Source organism: Chiloscyllium punctatum, chromosome 27 (genome assembly GCF_047496795.1).
Source record: "Chiloscyllium punctatum isolate Juve2018m chromosome 27, sChiPun1.3, whole genome shotgun sequence".
NCBI lineage: Eukaryota > Metazoa > Chordata > Chondrichthyes > Orectolobiformes > Hemiscylliidae > Chiloscyllium > Chiloscyllium punctatum.
In genome coordinates, this window is record NC_092765.1 from 41926503 (window position 1) to 41945904 (window position 19402).

A 19402-nucleotide genomic window follows, 5' to 3' on the forward strand; every position below is an offset into this window, starting at 1 on the left:
GTGGAACTGAGAAATAAGGAAGGGTGATCACCTAATTGAGATTGTATTACAGACACCCTCATAGTCAGAGGGAAACAAATTCGTAGGGAGATCTTAGTTATCCCTAAGAATAATAGGGTCGTTTTGGTAGGGGATAAAGAACAAAAAATTTACAGCCCAGGAACACTCCTTTCGGCCCTCCAAGTCTGAGCCGATCCAAATGTACTGTCTAAACCGGTCAGTCAATTCCGAAGCACCTGTATCCCTCTGCTCCCCACCTACTCGTGCGTTTATCCAGACGCATCTTAAATGAATCTACCATGCCTGCCTCTACCACCTCTGCTGGCAACGCGTTCCAAATGCCCACCACCCTCTGTATGAAGTACTTGCTGCGTGTATCCCCCTTAAACTTTCCGGCTCTCGCCTGAAAGTGTGACCTCTCATTATTGAATCCTTCACCCTGGGAAAAAGCTTGTCTCTATCCACCCTGTCTATACCCTTCATGATTTTGTAAACCTCAATCAGGTCCCCCCTCAATCCCCTTTTTTCTAATGAAAATAAACCTAACCACCTCAACCTTTCTTCATAGCTAGCACCTTCAATACCAGGCAACATGCTCATAAACCTTCTCTGCACCCTCTCGAAAGCGTCCACATCCTTTTGGTAATGTGGAGACCAGAACTGGACACAGTATTCTAAATGCAGCCAAACCGATGTCTTGTACAATATTAACATGACTTGCCAGATCTTATACTCAGTACCCCGTCCAATGAAGGCAAGCATACTACATATCATCTTGACCACTCTATCCACCTGTGCAGCAACCTTCAGGTACAATGGATCTGCACTCCCAGATCTCTCTGCCCATCAACTTTTTCCCAAGACTCTTCCGTTCATTGTATAATTTGCTCTAGAACTAGACTTGCCTAAATGCATCATCTCACATATTTGTCTGGATTGAACTCCATCTGCCACTTTTCTGCCCAACTCTCCAGTTTATCTATATCCTCCTGTATTCTCTGACAGTCACTTATGCTTTCTGCTATTCCACCAATCTTCGTGTCACCTGTGAACTTGCTGATCATACCAACAGTGCCCTCTTCTAGATCATTTATGTATATCACAAACAACATTGGCCCCAACACTGACCTCTGTGGAACACCACTGGTCACCTTTCTCCATTTCGGGAAATTCCCTTCAACTACTACTGCTTCCTGCTGCTCAACCAGTTCTTTATCCACCCAGCTAGAACACCCTGCACACCATATGACTCCACTTTCTCCATTAGTCTACCATGGGGAACCTTATCAAACGCCTTACTATATGACATCAACAGCCCTTCCTTCATCTATCAACTTGGTCACTTCCTCAAACTCTATTAAGTTGGTAAGGCATGATCTCCCCCGCACAAAACCATGTTGCCTATCACTGATAAGCCCATTCCTTTTTAAAATATAAATAGATCCTATCCCTCAGTACCTTCTCCAGCAACTTCCCCACCACTGATGTCAGGCTCACTGGTCTGTAGTTACCTTGAATATCCCTACTACTACTCTTGTACAGGGGGGCAACATGAGCAACCCTCCAGTCCTCCGGCACCTCACCTGTGTTTAAGGATGCCACAAAGATATCTGTCAGAGCCCCAGCTATTTCCTCTCTCGCCTCCCTCAGCAACCTGGGATAGATCCCATCCGATCCTGGGGATTTGTCCACCTTAATAACCTCGAGCCTACCCAACACATCTTCCCTACTTATGTCAACATGATCCAAACTAATCAAATTTCTATCTCTAATCTCAACATTCATCATGTTGTTCTCCTCAGTGAACACTGATGCAAAGTAATCATTCAGAATCTCACCCATTCTCTCAGGTTTGAGACACAGCCTTCCTTCGTTATCCATTAGTGGACCAATCCTTTCTCTAGTTCCCCGCTTGCTTTTTATATAAAAATAAAATGCTTTGGGATTCTCCTTAATTCTGCTCGCTAAAGCTATTTCATGACCCCTTTTAGCTGTCTTGATTCTTCATTTAAGACTTGTCCTGCTTTTCCGATATTCTTTCAGGGCCTGTTCTGTTCTTCGCTGGCTAGACCTTATGTATGCTTCCCTTTTCCTCTTGGCGAGTTGTACAATTTCTCCTATCATCCACGGTTCACGAATCTTGCCCTTCCTATCCTTAGCCTTCAACAGGACATGCCTATCCTGCACTATCTTTAGCTTATCTTTAGAAACCTCCCACATCTCAAATGTGGACTTTCCTTCAAATAGCTGTGTCCAATCCACATCTCGAGCTCCTGCCTAATTTTGATATAATTGGCCTTGGCCCAGTTTAGTACTCTTCCCTTAGGACCACTCTCATCTTTATCTACAAGTATTCTAAAACTTACAGAATTGTGGTCACTGTTCCCAAAGAAATCTCCCACCGCAACTTCTACCACCTGTTCTGGCTCGTTCCCCAGTACTAGGTCCAATTTGGCCCCTTCCCTCATCGGACTATTAACATACTGCTCTAGAAAACTCTCCTGGGCGCTTTTTACAAATTCTACCCCATCCAGACTCTGAAGTTCAGTGTATCCTAGTCAATGTTGGGAAAATTAAAATCTCCCATCACCACTACCCTATTGCCTCTCCATCTTTCTATAATTTGTTTACCTATTTGTTCTTCTACCTGTAATACAGCCCCAGTTGTGTGACTGTACCCTTATTTCTCAGCTGCATCCATAATGCCTCACTACCCAAGACCTCCATAGTGTGCTCCTTTAGCACAGCTGTGATATCATCCTTGACCAGCAATGCAACTCCACCCCCCCCCCCACCACCTTTTACTTCCCTCCCTGTCCTGTCTGAAGCCCCTGTATCCTGGAACATTTAATTGCCAATCATCATGGTTTTTAACTTTTCAAACATAGGCTGGGACTGCCATAGTGTTAAGGGTTTAGATGGAGAGAATTTAAGTGTGTGCAAGAACATGTTCTGATTCAGTATGTGGATGTGCCTATTGGAGAAGGTGCAAAACTTGTCCTACTCTTTGGAAATAAGGCAGGGCAGGTGACTGAGGTGTCATTGGGGGAGCACTTTGGGGCCACTGACCATAATTTTATTAGTTTTAAAATAGTGATGGAAAAGGATAGACCAAATCTAAAAGTTGAAGTTCTGAATTGGAGAAAAGTCAATTTTGATGGTATTAGGCAAGAACTTTCAAAAGTTGGTTGGGGGCAGATGTTCGCAGGTCAAGGGATGGCTGGAAAATGGGAAGCCTTCAGAAATTAGGTAAAGAGAGTCTAGAGAAAGTATATTCCTGTCAGGGTGAAAGTAAAGGCTGGTAGGTATAGGGAATGCTGGATCACTAATGAAATTGAGGGTTTGATTAAGAAAAAGAAAGAAGCAAATGTCAGATATACAGGATAGATCGAGTGAATCCTTAGAGTATAAAGGCATACTTAACAGGAAAATCAGGAGGGCAAATTTTGGCATTTGCGTTAAGGAGAATCCAAAGGGTTTTTATAAATACATTAAGGACAAAAGAGTAACTAGGGAGAGAATAGGCCCCTCCAAGATCAGCAAGGCGACCTTTGTGTGGAGCTGCAGGAGATGGGGGAGGTACTAAAAGAGTATTTTGCATCTGTATTTACTGTGGAAGAGGACATGGAAGATGTAGAATGTAGGGAAATAGATGGTGACATTTTGAAAAATGTCCATATTGCAGAGGTGGAAGTGCTGGATGTCTTGAAACACATAAGTGCGGATAAATCCCCAGGACCTGATCAGGTGGACCCTAGAACTCTGGGGAAACTAAGGAAATGATTGAGCCTCTTACTGAAATATTTGGATCATTCATAGTCACAGGTGAGGTGTTGGAAGACTAGAGATTGCCTAACATGGTGCCACTGTTTAAGAAAGGTGGTAAGGACAAGCCAGGGAACTGTAGATCAGTGAGCCTGACGTCGGGTGTTGGGCAAGTTGTTGGAGGGAATCCTGAGGGACAGGATGCACGTATATTTGGAAAGGCAAGGACTGTTTAGGGATAGTCAACATGGCTTTCTGCGTGGGAAATTGTCTCAAATTTGATTTGAGTTTTTTGAAGAAGTAACAAAGAGGATTGATGATGGTAGAGCAGTAGATGTGATCTCTATGGATGTCAGTAAGGCATTCGACAATGCTCCCCATGGGAGACTAATTAGCAAGGTTAGGTTTTATGGAATACAAGGAGAATTAGCCATTTGGATACAGAACTGGCTCAAAGGTAGAAGACAGAGTGGTGGAGGGTTGTTTCTCAGACTAGAGTGCCACAAGTATTGGTGCTGGGTCCACTACTTTTCATCATTTTATAAAAATGATTTGGATGTGAGCATAAGAGGTACAGTTCGTGAGTTTGCAGATGACACCAAAATTGGAGGTGTAGTGGACAGCGAAGAAGGTTACCTCTGATTACAGCGATATCTTGATCACATGGGCCAATGAGTTGAGAAGTGGTAGATGGAGTTTATTTTAGATAAATGCAAGGTACTGCATTTTGGAAAAGCAAATATTAGCAGGATTTATACGCTTAATGATAAGGTCCTGGGGAATGTTGCTGAACAAAGAGACCTTGGAGTGCAGGTTCATAGCTCTTTGAAAGTGGAGTCGCAGTTAGACAGGATAGTGAAGGTCGTGTTTGGTACACTTTCCTTTATTGGTCAGAGTATTAAGTACAGGAGTTGGAAAGTCATGTTGCGGCTGTACAGGACATTGGTTATGCCACTGTTGGAACGTTGCATGCAGTTCTGGTCTCCTTCCTATCGGAAGGATGTTGTGAAACTTGAAAGGGTTCAGAAAAGATTTACTGGGATGTTGCCAGGGTTGGAGGATTTGAGCTATAGGGTGAGGTTGAATAGGCTAGGGCTGTTTTCCCTGGAGCGTCGGAGGCTGAGGGGTGACCTTTATAGATGCTTATAAAATCATGAGGGGCATGGATAGGGTAAATAGGCAAAGTCTTTTCCCTGGGGTCAGGGAGTCCAGAACTAGAGGGCATAGGTTTAGGGTGAGAGGGGAAAAATATAAAAGTGACCTGAGGGGCAACCTTTTCACTCAGAGGGTGGTACGTGTATGGAATGAGCTGCCAGAGCAAGTGGTGGAGACTGGTACAATTGCAATATTTAGAAGGCATCTAGATGAGGTTTGGAGAGAAATGGGCCGGGTGTTGGCAGGTGAGACTAGATTGGGTTGGGATATCTGGTCAGCATGGACAAGTTGGGCCGAAGGGTCTGTTTCCGTGCTGTACATCTCCATGACTCTGACTTTTCCATTTATTGTATAGTTTGCTCTTGAATTGAATCTTCCAAAATGATTACCACGCATTTGAACTCCATCTGCCAAGTCTCTGCCCAATTCTCCAATCTATCTCTGTTTTGCTGAATTCTGACAGTCCCCTTCACTAGGCAAAAGTGAGGACTGCAGATGTGGAGATCAGTAGAGATTAGAGTGGTGCTGGAAAAGCACAGCAGGTTAGGCAGCATCTGAGGAGCAGAAAAATCAACGTCTCGGGCAGGAGCCCTTCCCTGCACAAAATCATGTTGCCAAACTCTCAAATGGGAATAGATCAACTCCTTCAGTATCTTGTCCAACAGTTTCCCTACCACTGACGTCACACTCACTCGTTTATAATTACCTGGATTATCCCTTCTTAAACAGGGGGACAACATCAGCAATTCTCCAGTCGTCTGGGACCTCACCCATGTTCAAGGATGATTTGTTAAAGCCCGAGTTACTTCCTCTCTCGCTTCCCTCAAAACCTAGGACAGCTCCCATCCAGACCTGGGAACTTGCCCATCTTAATACCTTTTAGAATACCCAACATTTCCTCCCTCCTTATGCCAACTTAAACTAGCGAAATCAAACATTTATCCCTAACTTCGACATCTGTCATGTCCCTCTCCTTGGTAAATACCAATGCAAAATATGCATTAAGAATCTCCCCCATTTTCTCTGTCTCCATGCATAGCTGTCCTCCTTTGTCCTTGAGTGGGCCAACCCGTCCTCTAGTTATCCTCTTGCTCCTTTATATATGAATAAAAGGCTTTGGGATTTTCCTGAATCCTGTTTGCTAAAGATATTTCATGACCATTTTTCGCCCTCTTAATTCTTCATTTTAGATTGGTTGTACATTTCTAATATTCTTCCAAAGCTTCATCTGTCTTCAGTTGCCTAGACCTTATGTATGCATCCTTTTTCCTGTTAGCTAGTCTCACAATTTCACCTGTCGTCCATGGTTCTCTAATCTTTCCATTTCTAATCACTCATTTTCACAGGGACACGTCTGCCGTGCACGCTAATCAACCTTTCTTTCAATGTCGATTTCCCTTCAAACAGCTGCTCCCAATCTACATTCCCCAGCTCCTGCCGAATTTTAATGTCGTTGGCCTTTCTCCAATTTAGCACTCTTCCTTTTAGGACCACTCAGATCTTTGTCCATGTGTATTTCAAAACTTAAGGAATTGTGATCACTATTCCCAAAGCAATCCCCTACTGAAACTTCAACCACCTGGCCAGGCTCATTCCCCAACACCAGGTCCAGTATGGCCCCTTCCCTAGTTGGACTATTTACATGCTGCTCTAGAAAACCACCTGGATGCTCCTTACAAATTTTGCTTCATCTAGGTCTCTAACCCTAAGTGAATCCCAGTCAATGTTGGGAAGATTAAAATCTCCTGTCACCACCATCCTGTGGTTCCCAAATCTTCCCTGATCTGTCTACATATTTGTACCCCTCTCTTTCACGTTCGCTGTTGGGAGGCCTGTAGTACAGCCCCAACATTGTTACCGCACCCTTCCTATTTCTGAGTTCTGCCCATTTTGCTTCATTGCTCGAGTCCACCATAGTGCCCTCCTTCAGCATGGCTTTGATATCGTCTTTGACCAGTAATGCAACTCCTCCACCCCTTTTACCTCCCGATGCAGGCCATTCAACTCAGAGTCTGCTCCACCGTTTAATGAGATCATGGCTGACCTAATCAGCTTCAATTCTATTTTCCTGCCTTTTCCCCCATAACCTTTGGTTCCCTTATTGATTTGAAAATCTGTCTTAGCCTTAAATGTACTTAACCCAGACTCTGTAGCTGTATGTGATAAAGACATCCACATTACTGTCTGAGAAAATAATTTCCTCCTCAACTCTGCCCTAACTGGGTGACCCTTACTCTGATATTATTCCCTATCATTCTAGACACACACTCGAGGGGAAACAACATCTCTGCACCTACCCTGTAACACCTTGTAGAGGAGACTTTGTATTAACTGGTACTCTTGATAAACTGGCAAAAATTATATACCGTGATCTATCGCGATGTCGTAAGTATTTAGGCTGTAAATAAAGTATAGGTGATCCATATACCTCTGCATTATGTTTCTGTTAAGTACGGTGTGTTTTTAAAATTGATTTTGGAGAGTATGTTGATGTTTTTCCATAGATTTTTTGAGGGATGTTGATGTCTCAAAGCTTCGCTTGGTCAGGATTTGCTGAAATTATGCATGTCTCTCTCGATTATCTGGAATATTTGATCAACCAGTGCACTCCTGGTCCCAGAGGTGCCAGCTAATAAAATGTTCACTGTATATTTCAATAAGGTCACTTATCATTTTTACAAATTCTAATAAGTACAGGCCGCACCTACTCAAAGTTCCTGCATACCCCAAGTGAAATATCTCTGGACAGCCTCCAATTCCAGCAAATCCTGATAAGGGGAGCATGAGATTTTGTTTGTGCCCTACCTTGAGTTTTAGCAAGACTTCCCTATTTCTATATTCCATTCCCTTTAAAATAAAAGCGTATAGTCCATTTGCTTTTCTTATGAACTGCTAAATTTGTTTTTTTTTGATAAATGTACAAGGTCATATCTCTCAGTGCAGTAGCTTTCTGCAATCTTTCTGCATTTCGATGATATTTAGCTCCACTATTCCTCTGATCAAAGGTCATAAGATATAGGTGCAGAAAAAGGCCATTTAGCCCATCAAAGTTGCTTTGCCATTCAGTGAGAACATGGCAGATCTGATCATCCTCTATTCCACACTCCTGTCTTTTTCCCATGACACTTGATTCCCTTACTGATTGATTGAAAATACTTGTCTAAGCCTTGAATATACTTAATGACCCAACCTCAACAGCCCTGAGTGCTAAATAATTCCACAGGTTCACTATACTTTTTTAAGAATGAAATTTCTCCCCTTCTTTATCTTCAATAGGTAACCCTTATTATGAGACCATATCCTCTGGTGCTGGGCTCTCCCTCAAGGGGAAATAACTGTATCTAACCTGTCGATTTCCCCTAAGAATCTTGTATGTTTCAATAAGGTTCCCTCTCAGTTGTCTTTATTCCAATGAGTACAGGCCCAGTCGTCTCCTGCTTCCTCAGAAGACTGCCCCTCCATAACTGTTATCAGCTTAGTGAGCCTTCTCGGTTGCCTCCAATGCCAGTGCACCTTTCTTTAGATAAGAGGCCTGAAGTTGTTCACAGTATTCCAGCTGTGGTCTGATAAGTGACTTGTACCATTTTAGCAAAACTTCCTGAATTTTATATTCCATTTGCCTTCCTTATTGCCCACTGAAATTGGATGCTAGGTTTTTGGGATTCATGGGCAAGGGCATTCAAATCCCTTCGTTCCATAGCTTTCCAGTCTTCCTCTGCTGACAATGTATTCATCCCCTCTTCTTCCTACCAAAGTGCATGACCTCACATTTCAGCACATTGTCGTCCATTTGCCAAGTTTTTGCCTGACCTGACCTGACCTGTCTATAATCCCTCTGCAGATTCTGTGTCACCCTCACCACCTGCCTTCCTGCCTATTTTTGTCATCTGCAAACTTGGCTATAGTACATTCACCTTCCTCATCCAAGTCACTAACATAAATATAGTAAATAATTGCTGCCCCAGCATTGATCCCTGTGTCGCACCATGACTTACAACGTTGCTTTCTTGAAACTGCCCCATTATACCAACTGTTTATTGGCATAACCTCACATTTTCCCACTTATTCCAGTTGCCAGGTGTTTGCCCACTCAGTCAGCCCATCCATATCCCACTGCAAATTCTTTGGCATCCTCACCACATACTTTCCCATCTGTCTGTGTCATCTACAAATTTGTCTATAGTTCATTAATTTCCTTTATCTAAGTCATGAATATATATTGTAAATAAATTTGACGCCAGCATTGATCCCTATGGCACTCTACTAGTTCTAGGTTGTCATCTTAAAAATGCCTCTTTTTTTTCTCAAGTCTGTCTGCTTTTAGCTAGACAATGCTCTATCCATTTTAATATACTATCCCCAACATTGTGAGCTCTTATGTAGCCTAGTGTGTAGTACCTTAATGGATTATCTTCTGGAAATAGAAATATTACATCACCATGTTGTGTTTTATTTATTCTGTTTATTACCTCTTCAAAGAATTCTGGTAAATTAGTCAAGTATGATTTCCCCTTCTTGAAGCTAAGCTGACGGTGCTTCATCATATTATGTATTTCTAATGCTCTGCTATCACAGTTTGTAAATACATTTCTAGTATTTTCTCTATAACAGATGTAAGCTAATTGCCTGCTTTTGGTCCCCTTCTGTTTTAAATAAGAATGTTACTTTGATAGTTTTCCAATTCTCTGGAACTTGCCAGAATAAAGGATACTTTAAAGATCCATATCAGTGCATCCACGATCTGTAAAAGTATTCCGTTTAGTATCCTCTGATGCATTGCACAGGTTTATGGAACTCTACTTTTAGCCCCTTTGTTTCTGTGATGATAATTATTGTTTATTTCCTCCTCCCTCTTTGTCCCTTGTTTCATATTTATTCACCCCTCTGCCATTTCCTGGTTCCCCATTTTTATTTTCTCAGCCTCTTTCTCTAAAGGACCTATGTTTACTTTGGCATCTGTCTTCCATAAGACAAAGGAGCAGAAATTAGGCCATTCAGCCCATCGTGTCTGTTCTGCCATTCAATCATGGCTGATAAGTTTCTCAGCCATTCTCCTGCTTTCTCTCCGTAACCCTAAATCCCCTTGACAATCAAGAACCTACTTATCTCCATCATAAATATACTCAATGACCTGGCATCCACAGTGTTCTGTGACAATGAATTCCATAGATTCACCACATTCTGGCTGAAGACGTTTCTCCTTATCTCTTAAAAGGTCTTGCTCTAAGACTTTTATATATTTAAAGAAGATCTTGTTTGTCCCAATATTACTTGCAGGTTTACCCTCCAAAGTATTTTCTTATCTCTATTCATTTTTTTCGATCATCCTTTGGTTTTAAAAACCTTCTCTGACTTGCCACTAATTTTTACCACATGTTTTTTCCTTTCAATTTGATCCTATTCTCAACCTCTTGATGATAAATTGTTTTATTCTCTTCCTCGAATTCTTTATCACTGGGATATGTCTTTGCTTTGAGTCGTTAATGATTGATTGTTTTAAATGTCTGCTATTGTTCCTCAATTACCTTTGCTGCTAAATTCACTCCAGCTGACTCTGTCCTCATTCATTTGTAATTGCCCTTACTTATGTTTAGCACCATTGTTTCCTACCCAAGTTTCTCACTTTTGAACTGAATACAGGTACACTATCTTTATCCGAAACACTCAGGGCCATCTGGTTTTCAGAATTTGGAATTTTTTGAATTTTGGAATAAATGATGGTTCAAAGGTGAAGTTTTAAAAGCATCTTCGCGAACAGCAGACTCACTGAGTAATTGGCCCTGAGACAGGAATTGAGGCCTGCCAGTGTTGGGCCATGCCCCCACCCACCTCACGTCACATCTGAGTGACATGCATCGAGTGGGTGTGGAGTTGGGTAACAGCACGCCAAACAACCTTGTGACTGAGATTAAAAACTTGATGAAAAACCTGATGGATTTTGGAGATTTTTCGATTTCAGATGAAGGATTATCTGCCTGGACTAAATTCTATCATGTTATGGTCACTGTTTTGAGGGCATCTTGTACTCTGACATCATTTATTGAAACTATCTATGTGCACAGTACCCGACCAAAATAGTCTGATTCCTGGTTAGATCCACAATGTAATATTCTAGGAAACTCTCTCTAGTGCTCTCTGCCTCCTCCTTCATGGTTTTCTCTGCCAATTTAACTATAAGAAGATTTAAGTCATCCACAATTAATAAACTACCTTCTTACATGCCCACATTATCTCCTGAGTATTTTGTGTTCTATCATAGCTACTGTTAGAAGACCTTTCAATTACTCCCACCAGTGGTGTCATCTTTTTTTTTGTTTTAAATGTCTTCCCATATGATTCTTCACCTTCCGATCTAAGGTTGTTTCTTGCTATACTATTCTTACCATACTAAAATAGCTACCCAACCAGTCTTTCCTCCTGACCTGTTTCATACTCATTAGCATTTTACACTAACATTGTGCATTAATTCGTTTATTCCGTTCCAAATACTATACGTGCAGAAGCAAATCCATTGATTTTTGTCTTTTTACAATTTTCTCCCCGCCTCGGACCATTTACTGCTGTTTTTTTTTGCTGCCGAACTTTCCTGTTCCACCCGGGGAATTGTTATACAAATGATCTTCACTGCTGCCATAATAAACATACACATTTACTCAGCAGTTTCTCCTCTTACATTCAACAGCCACACATGCAACGCTGCTGCTGTCCAAATTAATTTAAAGACCGCTTTACAGTAAGAGTTTTTTGATTTGCTGTGCTGCTAGCCCCAGCACATTTCAACTGAAGCTTGTCTCACCAGAGCAGCTCACTTTTGCCCCAGGACTGGCAGCGCCCCATGAGCTGGAACTAACACCCATTCCACCCACACCAGTCTTTGTGCCACATTGTTAACTCCTCGACTTTATTTACCCTGTGCAAGTTTCCCAAGGTTCCGGTAGTAATGCAGAAATTTACTTTGGAGACTGTTTTAACTATGCTCTAGACTGTTTAAATTTCTTCCAGCAGAACAATTTTTCTAGTCACAGCAATGTTATTAGTACCAATGCGACACGTGTGAAGGCAGATGAGTTGTCTGTTTAGCATGTTATCAGAAAGACTGTGCTTCTGTCAGTACAGCACCCACCCAGCACCTCACTGGAATGTCAGCCTTCTTTATATGCTCAAGACATTTATTGGGACTTTAATCTGGATCCTTGTGATCCTTTGGTCAAGTATGCCAGCAACTGAGCAGTGACTAACTTGGCATTATATTTTACTTATTGCACATCCATCCTTTGCACCAACCTGTCATGGATTTGTCTATTTTGATTTTAAAAACAACCAGCAGCACAGCTTTATGCTTAAACAAAATGAAGGTTTGTTTAGTTCAAAACTACTATAGATACGTAAGTAAACGTGTCTTGGTTATTATCGAAATATACATATATAAAGATACAAGTGGGTTGGAATGAAAGATGCTAATAAACTTGTAAGATCAGGGCCTAAGATATAGTTGTTACACTTTAGCATCTGGCAACAGAGATACTTCACTTTTGTAGGAGCCTCTTCAATTTTTATATAATTCAATAATGATGAACTGCCACAGGCAGTTCAACATGTCTGTTATGTGAATCTTCTCGACGATGTGGAGTGATAAACTCATAATGTTAATAAATTTCAGCCACCTTTATCCAACTAGTTTAAGTTCAGAGACATGGTTGGCTGTGTAGTACTTCCTCATAAATCCAACAATCTTCTATGATACACAAGCAATAACTTAATGGTGAAAATCAACTTGTATTTGTATCTCTTATTTGTATAAAGGTTTGATGTAATAACATGTTCACCGAAGCATTGCGAAGCAAAATCTGGCACCAAGCCATAAGATATTAGGGCAGATGGCTTCAAAGAGATGTAGGAATAGGAGAAAGTGAGGACTGGAGATCAGAGTCAAAAAGTGTGGTGCTAGAAAAGCTCAGGCAGCATCTGAAGAACAGGAGACTCCACATTTTCAAGCATAAGCTCTTCATCAGTAAAGACAAAGAACTTATGCTCAAAATGTTGACTATTCTGCTTCTCTGATGCTGCCAGACTGGCTGTGCTTTTCCAGTGCCACACTTTTTGACATAAGAATAGGAGTAAGCCTTTCAGACTCTCTAGTCTCCATTGATATTCTAGCTCGTAGTTAATCATCTTCTTCTATGCCGTTTTCCTGTGCTATCACTATACCTTGTATCTCAGTGTCTAGAAATCTGTCAATGTCCATCTTGATCATACTTGATGACTGAACTTCCACAGCCTTCTAGGGTTGAGAATTCCAAAGATCCTCTAATTTGAAGAAATTCCTCTTTATCTTAGTGCTGTATAGATAATTGTTTATTTTGAAGCTTTATCCTTTAGTTCTAGAACCCCCTTCACCCAGCCAGCAAAAATACCATTTTTTCACACATAGCCTTTTTAATGTCAGTTTTAATGAGATAGCCTCTAATTTTTTTCTAAATCCATTGGAATATAAGCCTAGTTTCCTCAGTGTTCTTTGGGTAGTCCCATTATCTCAGGAATGTGTCTGATGAATCTCCACTTTACATTTCTGTGGCTAACACATTTTTCCTTGGGTAAGGAGGACAAAACTGCACACTTTCCAGGTGCTGTCTCACTAAGTTTTCAAGCAATTGAAGCAAAACATCTTTACCTCAGACTTTATGCCTCTTGCAATACATTTCAGCATGCAACTTGCATTATTTGCATATTTTAAGAGCAGTCTTAAAGAAAGACATGCAATTATCCAATGTTTTTCATGAATGTACATATTAAATGTATAAGCAGTTCATGAATCACTTGTTGAACTGTATTCACTGCTGAAACATGGGCAGATTAAAAGGGGAAAGGAGGGAATTCTAGATTTAGGGACCTTAACAATAGAAGGCATCACCAACAACTGTGGAACAATTAAAATAAAGGTGTTTAAAGGCCAGAAATGGTGTACATAGTTGTAGTTCTGGAGGAGATTAGAGATCAGAAAGGGAAAGATGCGAGTTAGGATAGGGGCAGTGGAGTTTTAGCTTCCATTGAATTGTGAAGAGGGTAGAATGTGCAAGACCAGCCAGAAGTTTACAAGAATAAATGATTCCTGCAGAAGCAGGAAGAGAATAGATACCCTGCATTATCTACAGAAGAATAATTAGTTACAAAAGTATAATTCCATAATGCCACTCTGCGAGTCAGTGGAATGAAGCTAAGATTAAGCTGTGGTCAGCTATATCAAGATCTGCAAAAAGATTGTGAAGAACTTGGGAGATAGTTTGACTTCTCAGAGTCACACAGGTTAAGAGCCAACTTAACACTGGGTAATAAAAGTCTGATTTGGAGAGATTGGTACATGGATTTTGGTAATAAAGGAATAGAATAAGAAAATGGGCAACACCGTGGCTCAAGTCGTTAATACTGCTGCCTCACAGCGCCACAGACCCCAGTTCGATTCCACCCTCTGGTGACTATCTGTGTGGAGTTTGCGCGTTCTCCCCGTGACTCTGTCGGCTTCTGCCGGTGCTCCGGTTTCCTCTCTCATTCCAAAAATGTGCAAGTTAGGTGGATTAGTAATGCTAAATTACCCATAGAATTCAGGGATGTGTAGGTTAGATGCATTAGTCGCGAGCAATGTAAGGTGTTACAAAGCGGAGATCTAAAACTGGAGCACCTCACCCCACAATCTAAAACCGAATGTGAAAAGTGGTATAACCTGCTTTTCAGCAACTTCTAGTGGGTGGCACAGTGGTTAGCACTGCTGCCTCACAGCACCAGAGACCCGGGTTCAATTCCCGCCTCAGGTGACTCTGTGTGGAGTTTGCACATTCTCCCTGTGTCTGCGTGGGTTTCCTCCAAATGCTCCGGTTTTCTCCCACGATCCAAAAAAATGTGCCAGTTAGGTGAATTGGCCATGCTAAATTGCCTGTAGTGTCAGGTGAAGGGGCAAATGTAGAGGAATGGGTCTGGGTGGGTTGCACTTCGGCGGATCAGTGTGGACTTGTTGGGCCGAAGGGCCTGTTTCCACACTGTAAGTAATCTAATCTAAAAAAATCCCTGACATTCACTTTAAAAACATGCGATACAAAACTATTAACAAACTCCATAAATCCCTTCTAATTACTAGCTATTGCAGAATAAAGCAAAATTCTGAAGGTGTGTTTTTCCAATAAAAATAAGTCCCATTCATACTTTAAAAAAATTAGTCTCTCGAAATTAGAGCCGGGGTACGTGTCTTCTGTGCCTTCTCTGTCAATTCTTCACACAAGAATGTTAATGAACTGTGCCAATGGTATCGTTGTTACTTAGATGGTGATCTCTAAGACATTGAGGAGGCTGAGTGTGTCAGTGATTCTCTGAGAGCTAGGGGCTGTTAGCTCTGGATGGCAACTAGTTCTGGGCCGTTGTCCAACTGCCACCTTTTTTTTTAAACCCTTGATAACATCAATATTTCATCCTACAGGATTGGTCCTATGTTGTCAAAACCATCAGTTTTAAATTTAATAGCTTTTTGGTGTCTAAGTACCTGGTTCAAATCAATTGGCTAAATTCAAAAGCTTGTTGTCTTGGTAAAAAAAACTCCTGTTTGTCCTGCTAACTGTACGGTCTTTTGATAATATTTCAATTCAGGTGCTCTCTGTGTACTTGCAAACTTTCAAGCTGCTGTTCAGACATCCATTTTAAATCTCTAAGCACAGAAAAAGTACACAATCTTTTTAAAGGCACCATGCAATTCCCCCACCCCAAGCACTTTACAAACACCAAATTTTAATTTACTGCCTCCCAATCTACAAGTACTGTACCCAGCTTTGCAACTAGTGTTACAGGGATCAGGAAGGGGGATAGGTCTGGGTGGGATGTTCTTCAGAGGCTTGGTGTGGACTTGTTGGGCCGAATGGCCTGTTTTACACACTGTAAAGATTCTAAGAATACATCTAGAGGTGATAGTACAATCAAAACTTTAAAGAGAAAAAGAACATTGAATATGGAATATTAATTTTACAAAAAAACCCTTTGATATTCTAAGGGGATAGATGACAATAACAGATTTGACAGAGAGACCTATTCACAATATCAGCTAGTGCTAGAACCAGAAAGGGAAGCTTGGGAATAGTTCAATCATAGTCATGCTGAGAAATCTGAATTCTGTTAGGACATAAAGATGGGAGAACCAAGAAGATGATTGAGTTTGAGTACGGTTGGAAGACACGTCAAGAAAGTGTGGCTGAGAGTGAGGCAAAGGAAGGAAGGAAAGTGTTAGCCTTAGTTGATCAAGCCTTGACATTGTGAGATGATCCTGGAATATTGAGCAGTTTTGGCTAATGAGAGCAAGATCCAATCATATTTTATATAGTCCAGCCAGATCTGAATGATAAAACCAATTGTCCTCCAGATCAATTCTGTTCAAGTCTTGCACCCCTTGGATTTGTGAGTAGAGATGAAAACTACCAAGTGGAATAGCCAGAGACTAATAGTTCAAAGGTGATGGCCATGAATGTGTGTTGGGGACTCTGATGGTTAAGATTAAGGTAGGGCAATAAACTTAAAATATAGAGAATGATGAATTGAGAAGAAGGTTAGAGAAAATGTGTCATCATACCCTAGTTAAGTTTGAATAAAAGTTGTGACGTCCACTTCATTATTGACAATCTCCTGCAAGGTAAGAAGATGATAAGCTGATTCCACTGGCTACAGAGTCTAGAGCAGGATGTTGTCATTTTAGGGTATGTATCAGCTATTTTGGACTGGGTTGAAAAATTTCTTCCTTCCAAGGTCAGGACTTTCTGGAGGCAGCAGAGACTGTCGACTGATTATTTCCAAAAGTAAAGTTTATAGATTTAAGGGCATTAAGGACGTCAAAGAATTGTAATAGTGTCATAAAGTGGAGTTGGCTGTGATCATATTGAACAACGGAATGACTTGGCCTTAACTGACACCAGCTTTGGTTTGTGTTGATAAAAGCAATACACATCTTTGTGGCAATACTCAGTCATGTCAGTGTACTGCTGATTTTTCTCCAATTTTCTAAACAAAAGGTGTAACTTGAAGAGCTTCTAATGAAATCTTAATTAGAATGTGAAAGCATTTGATTTCCTCTCTGTTAAGAACAAGATCTTGGTTATCTTTTTTTTCCTTCTATTTGACTTCTGACAAAATATTGTTTGTTCAATTGTACAGGAACAGCCGAACCAAGGGCCTACGTTCTACAAGTAACGGTGATATCTGGGGACCCACTCCACTGATAACACCTAAATTTGATTCAAGGTCAGTTTATTAAGAGTTCGCAATATCTAACAAAAATATTGAATTACTATGAATCACAAACTGAAAAACTTTATCTTCTGATATCCAAACTGAAAAAAATCGGTGTGAAAGAAAAGTTATTTTTTGACATATTGCTGTAATTGTAAGATGTGAAATATTTCTTTACCCTCCCTCCCTCCCTGAGATTTGTTTTAGTACAAAAGCATTCAAAAACATAACTACATAGCTGAGATAATCTGGTAAAACGGTTCACAGATTACCAAAGACAACAACGCGCTTACGAAAAGTGGGGGAGCGTGTATATAGCTTTTCAGGAAGCCCACTCTCTGAACCCAAAGAAATGACCATCAGCATCCCCACTCAGGATGGACAGGTGAGCTTATATGGGTTGAAGACTTTTGTCATCATTCCTCTAACAGCTTCTTAATCTGTAAATGAGAGCTTTTAGCATCCTGTGGTTCTAGTGAAGACTGAATTATATTTTTCCTATGTTTTAGAATATCCAACTTCTGGCCAGCAAAATAAACCATACAGATTTTAGTCAACTAGATGACAAGACATTTAAAAGTTTTGAGCAACTCTCTGTAAGTATTATTTTGTTTGGCTGAGTATTTGGCTTACTGTGAATTTGTATCTAGCGTGTGGGTCTCGTGGCTCCTCGATGAGGTAAATTTTTACCAACGTGAGTGCTCCCATGGCTTTTGGGAGATGAGATCCTTATAGTCACCCTCAATCTCTCTCTCTTGCTCGCTCACTCTCCCACCACTCACTCTCACTGGCCCCAATTCACCCATCAGCTCACTTTCCTTGTATTTATTGATCTTGCATGAGATCGTTCATCCTTTGTTGAACTATAACACGTTCTTGTCCTCCAGACCTCTGCAACCACGTTCTAACAAGCTTTCACTGTAGTTTGTTGAGTTACCTGTGTTTTGGGTTGGAACAATTCTGTCTTAATATTAAATATCTGCTCTGTTGAAATTTAAAGTTCTTGAGAACCCAAATATTTTCCAATTGGGTGTCTGTAAAGTTTAGTTTTTCCACACTGCAGGGAATTTTGAGATTAAAAAGAGTGACCCATTATCAACTCTCTCTCTTTTTATATAAAGAAGTATTGCTTCTGAGTTTGCATGAGTCTATGAATTTAGCAATTTCCATTACTGGACCTTGCTTTTAAAACATCAGATTTCTATGTATCAAAGTGTAAAATGGGCTACCCTTCAAGAATAAGAACTTCAGGTGGTCATTTATTAGAACCATGAAGATTTCTCCCCAACCCCCAACCCCACCTTTTCCCCTTCTCATCATTCCCTGCAGATTGGCTAAGCTGGGTGCTGCACTATATTGTAACACGCACATATATATCAAAGAATGAACAACTTCAATAACTGTTTCTATAATCGAATGACAAAATTAACAGAAATCTTTATTGTAGTATTGTTGCGTGCATAGGTGGAGTTTGGGCAAAAAGGTGTAAAATAAGTATGCAGTATTCTAATTTGCATTTGCTTTTATCCTGTAGCTTCAGCTCAATGAAATGTTAAAGACACGAAGATGAAAGCTCAGATGCCAGCCTTCCATGCTGCTTTTAAACATATTATTTACGTTGTACCTGGATAGTGATTAAAAGCTCTTTTTTGTTGTTGTTAAAACTGTATTTTGTTAATAAATACTTTTTATAATCAGAAAAAAGCCTGCTACTGGTTCCACTACTGCACAAAGAAGCTGCTCATGTCTCTGAATTTCAAGCCACATCTATGTTCTAGCCGGTTCACCTGTTATCTATGGTGTAAAGCTTTTCCTAGATCCACGGTAATTAACAATTCAATATATATTATTCTAAATGCCAGAATTCATTGCCCATGCCTCATTTAGAAAGATAGTTATGGATCACCTACCCAAACCACTAGTCCAAGTGGTGTATGCACTCAGTAGTTTGATATACTTGTTTTCTAGGCCACTTCTCTGAGCAATCTGGAATCTACCACATTTTTTTATAGTATGTTGCATATAACCTTGACTGGACAATGGTGGCAGATTTCATTCGCTAATGAAGTTTTTTTTGAGATTTTGTGAAAAACTGACATCATCTTGGCCCCTTGCAGAGACCACCTTTTACTTTTTTTTAAAAACTGGGTTCAAATTTTGGGGATTTGAAGTCAATCTCTTTGTGGTTAATCTAGTGACAGTTTGTTCCCTGGATTTTCTCCTGTGA

The 19402-nt window shown here is 40.6% G+C and overlaps 1 protein-coding gene across 1 annotated transcript in view; it reads left to right on the forward strand.

Annotated features, from left to right (window-relative positions):
- Window positions 1–18879, forward strand: part of cdca8 (cell division cycle associated 8) — a 47982-nt gene extending 29103 nt beyond the window's left edge. The window contains exons 8-11 of the mRNA XM_072548547.1: window positions 17101–17187; window positions 17443–17560; window positions 17685–17771; window positions 18710–18879. Coding sequence (XP_072404648.1) covers window positions 17101–17187; window positions 17443–17560; window positions 17685–17771; window positions 18710–18745 — 328 coding nt within the window. The 3' untranslated portion in view covers window positions 18746–18879. The remainder of the gene's footprint in view (window positions 1–17100; window positions 17188–17442; window positions 17561–17684; window positions 17772–18709) is intronic.
- Window positions 18880–19402: the final 523 nt, after the last annotated feature.